The sequence below is a fragment of the Otolemur garnettii genome, unplaced genomic scaffold, assembly GCF_000181295.1.
Source record: "Otolemur garnettii isolate 467f Iridium unplaced genomic scaffold, OtoGar3 scaffold00026, whole genome shotgun sequence".
In the NCBI taxonomy this organism is placed as follows: domain Eukaryota; kingdom Metazoa; phylum Chordata; class Mammalia; order Primates; family Galagidae; genus Otolemur; species Otolemur garnettii.
The window spans coordinates 13,879,334-13,890,065 of NW_003852421.1; the positions used below are offsets into that span (position 1 = coordinate 13,879,334).

A 10,732-nucleotide genomic window follows, 5' to 3' on the forward strand; every position below is an offset into this window, starting at 1 on the left:
GGAGGTTGCTGTGAGCTGTAATGCCACGGCACTCTACCCAGGGGGACAGCTTGAGGCTCTGTCTCAAAAAAAAAAAAAAAAAAAAAAAAGAATTGCCAAGCAGATCATAAGCAGAGCTAAAAGTCTCTATGTTTCCAAATACTAAAATCATGATCTCAATATTTCTCTAATCACAATGAAATTAAATTAGAAATCACTAACCACCCTCCTCAAATATTTGAAGGTTAGTAATCCATGGGTTAATGGGTCAGATACCAAAGCAAAAGGGAGCACGGTGCCTGTGGCTCAAAGGAGTAGGGTACCAGCCCCATATGCTGGAGGTGGTGGTTTCAAACCCAGCCCGGGGCAAAAAAAGCAAAAGAGAAATGTGAAAACAAAAAAAAGCACACCTATAAATCTTTTAGAAGCAAATAGGAAAAATATCTTTATAGCCTGGGGATAAGCAACAATTTCTTGGGACACAAAGAACAGTAAAAATAGTAATAATTTTAAAAAGACTTCACAAAATTTAGAACATTTGCTAATAAAAAGACACTGCTAAGAAATGAATACCAAATCCGATTTGTTTGTTAAAACACGTATCTGGGGCAGTGCCTGTGGCTCAGTGAGTAGGGCACTGGTCCCATATACCGAAGGTGGCAGGTTCAAACCCGGCCCCAGCCAAACTGCAACAAAAAAGAAAATAGCCGGGCATTGTGGTGGATACCTATAATCCCTACTTGGGAGGCTAAGGCAGGAGAATCGCCTAAGCTCAGGAGTTGGAGGTTGCTGTGAGCTGTGACTCCACAGCGCTCTACCAAGGGCAACAAAGTGAGACTCTGTCTCAAAAAAAAACAAAAAAACAAAAAAAAACCCTTTCCCCTCATTTAAAAAAAAAAAAAAAAAGTATCTGACAAAATACTTGAGTCCAGAATACATAAAGACCTACTACAACTCAAATCTAGTCTAGCAACTGGCTTAAGGGCGGGGGGCGGCGGGATAAAGAATTGAACATACAGATCGGCACCTGTGGCTCAAGTAGCTAAGGCACCAGCCACATACACCTAAGGTGGTGGGTTCGAATCCAGCCAGGCCCCGCCAAAACAACAATGATGACTGCAACCAAAAAATAGCCAGGCATTGTGGTGGATGCCTGTGGTTCCAGCTACTTGGGAGGCAGAGGCAGGAGACTCGCTTGAGTCCAGGAGTTGGAGGTTGCTGTGAGCTGTGATGCTACAGCACTCAACCCAGAGGGATAGCTTGAGGCTCTGTCTCAAAAAAAGAATTGAACATACACCTTGCAAAAGAAGATAACACAAATGGCCAATAAGCACATAAAAAAGAACACAATATTATTAGTCATCAGGCAAATTCAAATTAAAATTACAATGAGATAGTACCACACACAAACCAGAATGATTAGTAGTAAACAGATGATAATCAATTATTGATAAGAATACAGAGTAACTAAAATGTTCTCGTATATTGAGTATAAAATGGCAAACACTTGAAAAACAGTTTAGTAGTTCCTTAGTAAGTTAAACACTTAGCATACAACCTGGCACCTCCTCTTTCAGGTATTTACAGAGAAACATGTTCACAAAAAAGACTTGCATAACAATGTTCCTATCAGCTTACCCAATAACAGCTAAAAAAAAAAAAAAAGAAGATGTACTGAATAACCGTGTTTATATCAAGTTGGAGAACAAGCAAAAACGAATAAACAGTGGAAAAAATGAGAATCATGATTGCCTTTAGGGTAGGAGGTTATAGGAACTGAAAAGGAGCCTAAGTGAGATTTCTAGGGTTATAAAAATGTCCAATCTCACTAGTCTGAATTACACAGGTGTAAGCATTTGTCAAATTCATTTAATGGTACACCTAAGAATCTTATGTTTTAATTAAGACAATTAAGTTTATGAACTCATCCCACATACCTCATTGCTAAGTATCACTATGGTCACCTTCAAAGTACTTCCCCTAGGAAGTTAGGTAACAACGCCAGAGCCTAGTCTACCCTTCAAAGCATTTTGACTAGGATGAGTTTCTGAATTAACTGTCCAACCTTACATGTGTAAATTTTTCCTAAATTAAAAAGCAGTAATGTTTAATTCTAGTTCATTCCATGTATGCTAAAAGTATTTAGGGATAAGTATATTGATGTCTTTGACTTAACTTTGAAATGCACCAAAAACGATTTTTTTTTTAGAGACAAGAGTCTCACTTTGTTGCCCTTGGTAGAGAGCTGTGGCATCACAGCTCACAGCAACCTCTAGCACTTGGGTTTAGGCGATTCTCTTGCCTCAGCCTCCCAAGTAGCTGGGATTACAGGCACTCACCACAATGCCTGGCTATTTTCTGTTGCACTTTGGCTGGGGCTGGGTTCGAACCCACCACCCTCAGTACATGGGGTTAGCATTCTACTCACTGAGCCACAGGTGCCACTCAAAACAGATATTTTTTAAAGGCAAATAGAATAAAATGTTAGAATCCAAGTGCTACTATGAATATCCACTGCACAGTTTAATATTTCTTTTTTGCTTGTTTAGTTCTTTTTTTTTTCCTGCAGTTTTTTGCTGGGTCCGGGTTTGAACCCGCCACCTCCAGTATATGGGGCCAGGGCCCTACTCCTTTGAGCCATAGGCGCTGCCCTAGTTTAATATTTCTTATGCTTGAAGCCTGTCACAATAAATTTGAGGGCAAGGAGCAAAAAAAAAAAGGTATCTGGTTATTTCTGCAGATTTCTCTTCCCTTTCCAACCTCTAGCTTAGAGACCTAAACATCAACTTTAAAACCTGCCATCTTATGTCAACTCCTTAAGCTACATTACTAGCTGCACTGCATTTTTGTATTATTGCCCTTGAATCAATTCTATAGAACCTCTATAAACTAACCACCTAAGGGACTGTAACAAACCAGTCAACATATGGAGGTTGTCAACATAAGGAACGAGGCCTACTGTATTGATAAATACATGTGATGCATGTCCAGTCTATGAAAATTAGGTCAACTTAAGGAGATGGTCAATGTAGAGAAGTGGTCAAATAGGGAGTTTCTACTGTAATTTGATTCCTTTTCCCTAAAATCTGGACTTAGTACAACATAGGCCAATCCCAGTAATTTAGGAGAAAAATAGCTATGGTGCTTATAGACATAAGCTTGATGCTTATAGACACTGCAAGTTAAACACAACAATCAATAAATATTTGACAACTCATCTACACTACCTTTGGTAATACATTTATGTAGGTGATCTCACGTGAAGTACAGACTACTCTTGTACATGAGGAAACTGAGGGAGAGACATGATCTAATATCATATAACTATTATGTGGGAGACATCCTCAAGATATCACTGGCTCAATAAATTTATTCTTATTCCCATTTTACAGATAAAGAAACTAAGGAGGTACAAAAGAGGCTAATTTGATCAACATCAACCTACTAAGTAACAGGACTGTGTATGACAATAGCAGACTATTAAATTTGTATAAACACAGTTTTACTATATACTGTGTACTGATCTGTATCAATGAGCCTTTTAATTATGAAAAAGCACTCTTGGACTGGGACCACAAAAGGGTCAAAATGCCAATACGTTTCGTGATTATAAACCTCATATGTGTATGTCTTGGAATCTAAGGTGAAAGGTAAAACACACTCTTACAAAATGGGTTATTCTAAGTACCGCATTTTATTAACCTAAATTTATGAAATCAAAATATACTAAATCATGCTAAGGAGTGATAGTGTCTGAAATTAGTATAATTGTTTACATTCCATTAAAAATAAACTGCTTCTATTTGACCTTTCCCAAAGACCTATTAAAATATCCACACACACACAAAATGAATCTTTAATCTTGTACCAAAAGTTCCCATCAACTGTATCTGAACAAGGAAACAACCAATTGTCTGAACATACTTGACAGAGAAACAAAAAAGCAGCAAAGGATTCAAAGTAACTACAGAAGTATGCATCCAAACCTATTCTACATAGATCAACACAGAGTAGGGAGGAAATTTAGGACATCCATCCCATCAGTACCATTTTCCTCAGAAATGTGTAGAGTCTTAACTCAAGGGTAGAACAAAGCCAAGGATGGAAGAGATTGGTGAGGAATCCTGGGATATGAAATTAGCTGTTAGCTGGAGTGAGAGGGGGACCAAAGAAAGGATAAGGTGATAAAGACATGGGGTGAGGTAAGCTTTTCAAAAAGGTTCTTCAGTACATGAGACAACAAGAGCAAAAGTAAATACATCAACAAAATCAAAAAACTGTTTAGTTCAACGAAGTCACAGTGAACACATATCTACAAGAAAGCTAAAGTCAAGCTACAGATAGGCTCTACCAACCTCAGCTTCAGCTTAAACTCTTAAAAAAACTGAGACTGAAGGGAAATGAACAAAATCTATACAATCTATCATTTAGCAAACATTTAGCCAACCCTCAAACAGGGATTTTAAAATAACTTTACAGGCTTGGTGCCTGTGGCTCAAGTGGCTAAGGCGCCAGCCAGGTACACCTAAGGTGGCGGGCTCGAATCCAGCCTCGGGACCACCAAACAATGTCGGCCGCAACCAAAAAATAGCCGGGCGTTGTGGCTGGCGCCTGTGGTCCCAGCTACTGGGGAGGCTGAGGCAAGAGATTTGCTTGAGCCCAGGAGTTGGAGGTTGCTGTGTGCTGTGATGCCAGAGTACTCTACCCAGGGGGACAGCTTGAGGCTCTGTCTCAAAAAAAAAAAAACTTTACAAAAAGTGAGGCCACAAATTTTGTCATGTAATATAGAAGTCTAACTAAAGAAAACTCATGCTATAGTAATCAAATGCTAAATTCCTTATTTATTTATAAGATAGCGCATTCTTAAATATAATATTAATAATGACAAAAACTATATCATAATAGTTATATTATAACTACAATAAACTATATTATGTAGTTATAAGATATACTGACCAAAAAAACCAAACCTACAAAATTTTATATATTGTATGTGTGATCAACAGTTTCTTTCAAGACAGTAATATACACCAATACATTCCCTCCTTCACAATACTCCAGAAGAACAACAAGCATAACCTAAGGGGAAAATGAAGTCTACAGACAAGTAACTGACCCAAGTCTCCTAGCATAATCCCAAATATCATGACAAGGCAGGCCATATGACAGGACATGCAAACTGCCAAACATGTCAATTTTGGTGATCCAGAATCACAACTTCTGCTAAGCAGAAAAAGGAGACACAAAAAGTAAGAAAGAGGCTAGGTGTGGTGACTCACACCTGTAATCCCAGTACTCGGAGAGACTGAAGTAGAAACATCACTTTAAATCACAAGTTTGAGACCAGGCTGGGCAAAAGAACAAGACCCATCACTACAAAAAGTAAAAAACATCCAGAAGAGGTATAGTGGTGCACAACTGTAGTCCTAGCCTCAGGAGGCTAATCTGAATAACATGAGTCCAAAAGTTCAAGGTTACAGTGACCTATGATTGCTCTACTACATTCTATTCTGGGTAACAGACATAGATGCTATCTCTAAAGAAAAAGAAAAGAGAGGGGGGTGTGGTGTGGGCCAGAACCAAGTGGCTCATTCCTATAATCCTAGCACTATAGGGAGGCCAAGGGGGAACAATTGCTTGAGCTCATGAGCTTGAGACCAGTCTGAGCAAGAGCAAGACCCTATCTCTACAAAAAAGAAAAAAATAGCTGTGCATGGCAGCATGTGCCTATAAATTCCAACTTCTGAGGAGGCTGAGGCAGGCAGACTGATTGACCCCAGGAGTCTGAGAGTGTATTATTATGACACCATTGCACCCTATCCAGGGTGACGGGGTGACAGAGTGAGACTCTGTCACAGTAAAGAAAAAAGAAAGGCAGACTTCCCATTCTAAATCTACAAAGCAAAATACCAATGGATATGAAAAAAATTAAGACATCCAAAAACTTCACTCAAACCATGAGGACAGTCAACACAAACAGAAAACACATATTTAAAAGCTAAAAATACACTCCTAAAACACTCATGGGTCAATCAGGAAATCATCAGTGAAATTTTAATTAGGAACAAACAACAAATGAAAGCATGCATCCATCATATTAGCAAAAATTATAAAAAATTATCAAAATGGTAAAGATAAAGTACCTAGTGTCATGTGGCGGAGTGTGAAATTGCAAAACTACCTTAAAGAGCAATATGCAACATCTAATACATTCATCTGAAGTTGTGGGTCATCCCCTATAATCCAACAATTAGACAGCCCTTGGTAAATACCCTAGAGATAACACCGCACATTTGCGGAGGAACAGTAATCAACCTAGATGTATCCTGACAATAGGATGGATCGTAGCAAGTCTGAAAACCGGATAAATATGTGAAATTAAGTAAGCTATAGTCACATTTTACAAAAGAAATCACCAAAAAAAGCAGAAAAGGATTAAATAAGAATATATACTATATCTATGCTACTATAAACTTATTTACTTAAGTTTTATAAACAAGCAAAACTATGCACCAATACCAGGATCAAATAATTTCAATTGCAATCTCTTTATTTGAAGAACTATGGGAAAAAAAAAAAAAAGAACTATGGGGTAATTTTTCTTATGATGCCACGATATTTAAGGTAATTTGTTAAGACTTTCAGTACACACTTCAAAGGGACTATTTCGATGACTGATTAATTTTGCTCTGGTGTCCTTAAATTTGACCCTTGCCATGTGGGCTCTCCTTACCATCACCACATCAAAGTGTTCATTAAACCTCACGAGTATTAAGTACACAGCCTTACCTCCTCCTCTTCTGGAGGTTTAGAGGCCACAAAGCGTGTTCTTTCTCGTCTCATCTTGCCACCTCCACCACCTACTCCAGAAGATAAACCATTGGCGGCCGGCAAACTGAAATTTGGGTATGAAAAGCTGCTAGCAAATAAAAAGAAAATTAAATCAATTTATTATTCTGGTCTATAACTTGTTACCTAAATACCTAAAACACAGAACTACTAACAAGTAAGAAAATAGATACACAGCTAAACGTGATTTTTTTTTTTTTGAGACAGAGTCTCACTTTGTTGACCTTCATAGAATGCTGTAGCATCACAGCTCACAGAAACCTCAAACTCTTGGGCTCAAGCAATTCTCTTGCCTCAGCCTCCCAAGTAGCTGGATAATAGGCACCCACCACAACACCCAGCTATTTTTTTGTTTTAGCAGGCCCAGGCTGGGTTCGAACCCACCAGCCTGGCAGCCCTGGTGCATGTGGCCGGCACCCTACCTACTGAGCTATGGGCACCGCCTAAATGTGATTTTAAGAAGTGACAGATTTTTTGGTGTCAACGTTCTCTTTTTTAATCTTAATCTTTAAAAAGGTATATGCATGCAACAAATTAAATATACAGAAGTTTAGCAATATGTGAAATATCACCTTTCTTCTTGTTCTCTATTTTGTCCAGGTGCCATATTCTTTTCATATCCCATCTGAAAAAAAGAAAAAAAACACAACATATATATATTTGTTTTAAGTTTTTTAAATAATGTCTTTCTCATTAATCTCATTTTCAGAATCAGAAATTTGATCTTTTTTTTTAGTTAATGAATCCTAAAATTTGAAATGGTAACCAAGAGTTATGATGTGATTACATATATAAAGTGTTACTGAGCACAACTGGCCTTTCCACAAAATGACAGCACGTAGACAATGCACTTACTAACCACACAAAACTGCCTCTACTTATTCCTCTTTCTGCCCTATTAGTTGTCAAACAAATTTACAAGTGATATTCATTTTGAAATGATTCTCTGCCACTTAAAGTACTTCTACTGAAAGGAATCAAAGCTTCTTGGAGTAATGCCTAATTATAGGGCTGTGGCAGGAAACGTGCAAGATGAGCATAAATTATAACATCAAAAAGCAATGAAGTCCTCAAAAAATGAAGTGACATGTTAAAAGGACACAGGAGCCAGTTTAAAGGCAAAACATAGGAAAATGTAAGCATTAAAATAAATAATGCTAATACAGGATTATGATCTATTAGATGCAAAAATTCAAGTAGACTTAATAAAACATTAAGCAGGTAAATAAATACATAGAGAAAGGATTACAGTAGAGAAAGCCAACTAAGAAATGTAGAAAGAACAGAATTCAAAAACTGCCAAGTAGATTCAGGCAAAAATCAATAATGCTAATACTACTGGGTGAAAGGATATTTATAGTTTCAAATCATCTCCCTCAAGATACCTATTAATTACAAAAGGTAAAACAGTACTTTACAATGGAGAATCCCCACAGACACTACCTTAACTAATGAGCATAGTGCCAGCAATAAGACAAACTGATACATATATTATGTGCCTTCTAAACACTGAGAACAGCTCAGCGTCCATTCAATAGTTACTACTGCCAAATGTATAAAACTATAATCTAATCACAAGGAAATACCAGACAACCCTAAATTGCAAGATTTTCCACACAGTAACTGGATTGTATTCTTCAAAATTATCAATGCTGTGACGTACAAAACAGAAGAAATTCTTCTAAAGGAGACCCACAGGCAATAAATGCTAAACATGATCTTGAAGGCTGTGGGCGGTGCCTCACGCCTGTAATCCAACACTCTAGAAGGCAGAGGTAGATGGATTGCCTGAGCTCACAGGTTCGAGACTAGCCTGAGTCAGAGTGAGACCCTGTCTCTAAAAAACAGCCAGGTATTATGGCAGGTGCCTGTAGTCCCAGCTATTCAGGAGGCTGAGGCAAGAGGATTACTTGAACCCAAGAGTTAGGGGTTGCTATCAGCTATGACGCCACAGCACTCTACTGAGGGTGACAACGTGAAACTGTCTCCAATATGATCTTGGAATTTTTTTCTTTTGGGACAACGAGCAACAGGTAAATAAAATGTGTAGATTATAGCACTGCATTAATGTTAAGTTTCTGATTTTAGTTTTGATGACTCATATGCATTATATAAAGCAATTCTGGCCCACACAGTGGCTCATGCCTATAATCTTAGCACTCTGAGAGGGTGAGATAGGATGATCTCTTGAGCCTAGGAGTTGAAGAACAGCCTGAGCAAGAGCAAGACCCAATCTCTACTAAAAATAGAAAAAATTAGCCAGGGATCAAGGGAGGTGCTGTAGTCCCAGCTACTCAGGAGACTGAGGCAGGAAGATCACTTTAACCCAAGGGTTAGAGGCTGCTATAAGCGGGGCTGACACCAGGGTACTCTAAGCCTATGCAACAAAAGTGAGACTCTGTCTTTAACAAAAAAAGAAAGAAAAAATAAGAAATTCCTTGTTTGTAGTAAACAGAAAAAGATAAAGTAAATGTGAAATGTAAATGAAGTTCTTCTAATGTTTCTCACAAATCTTTTAAGTCCAAAACTATGTTTAAAATACTTAAATAACATTTAATGTTAATTCTAAAGTAAGGAGAGGCCAGGTACAATGTCTGTAATTAATCCCACCGTTTTGGAGGCCAAGCTGGCAGGATCACTTGAAGCTGACTGAGAGCTCAAAATTAGCTAGGTCAACATAATGAGATCCTGCTTCTATAAAAAAAAATTTTTAATTAAAGAAAAAAAAAGTATGGCAAGAGATAAAGCAAATATGAAAGGTTAATAAATGGTGAATCAAGACAATGGTATACATGAGTCATTACTGTACTATTCTTTCCATTTGAAGTTTCAAGTTTTCCAAGAAACCAAGCTGTTAGAAATTAAATACAGCAGAACCTCCCTAGTTGACCACCTCCCTACATTGACCACCTCCTTAACTGACCTAATGTTCATAGGCTGGACATGCACCACATGTAGGATCAGTACAATAATCTAGTTCCTTAGGCTTGCCAGTTCTGTATGCCAATTTACAGAGATTCTACTAAGTAAAGGCAAAAACAGTAAAATACTATGTGAAAACCATAAACACCAAAAAAAAAAAAAAAACCTCAGATAAACAAAGACCTATATGTCCAGTAATTCCACTCCTGGGTATATCCACATAAAAATAAAAAACATGTCCACAAAAAAGTAGGTAAATACATGTTCATAGCAGCATTAATTCATTATAGACAAAAAAGCAAAAACAACCCAGATATCCCTCAACTGATGAATAAACATCTGATTTCTACATACAATGAAATATTATTCAGCAATAAAGAAGAAAGGGACAAAGTACTGATACACACTACAAGGATGAACCTTGAAAGCATTACACTAAGTGACTACTAATGGGTATGGGATTCTAGGGGAGGTGGGTAAAACAGATGGTAATGAAAATGTTATAAAACCAAGTAGTGTGTTGGCTGGGCATGGTGGCTCACACCTGTAATCCCAGCACTCTGGAGGCTGAGGTGGTGGACTGCCTAAGCTCACAGGGTTCAAGACCAGCCTGAATCAGAACAAGACCTCATCTCTAAAAATAGCCAGACATTGTGAAGGGTGCCTGTCGTCTTAGCTACTTGGGAGGATGAGGCAAGAGAATCACTTAAGCCCAGGACTTTGGCTCGGCACCTGTGGCTCAAGTGGCTAAGGCGCCAGCCACATATGCCTAAGGTAGCAGGTTCAAATCCAGCCCTGCCTGCCAAAAACAACGACGGCCGCAGCAACAACAACAACAACAACAAAAAAAAACAAAAAACCAATAGCCAGGCATTGTGGCGGGCACCTGTGGTCCCAGCTACTTGGGAGGCTAAGGCAGGAGACTCGCTTGAGCCCAGGAGTTGGAGGTTGCTGTGAGCTGTGATGCCACAGCACTCTACCC

At 38.3% G+C, this 10,732-nt stretch overlaps 1 protein-coding gene across 2 annotated transcripts in view; it reads right to left on the reverse strand.

The window, feature by feature from the left end:
• NUP153 (nucleoporin 153) overlaps positions 1–10,732 on the reverse strand; it is an 86,616-nt gene that overhangs the window by 37,339 nt on the left and 38,545 nt on the right. Inside the window, exons 10-11 of one of the 2 annotated variants that reach the window (XM_023512295.1) lie at positions 7,401–7,453; positions 6,769–6,895 (exon numbers count right to left, since the gene is read on the reverse strand). In XM_023512295.1, the coding sequence (XP_023368063.1) occupies positions 6,769–6,895; positions 7,401–7,453 (180 nt within the window). Of the gene's footprint in view, positions 1–6,768; positions 6,899–7,400; positions 7,454–10,732 lie in introns of both variants that reach the window. The other variant, XM_003788324.3, reaches the window with a different exon arrangement.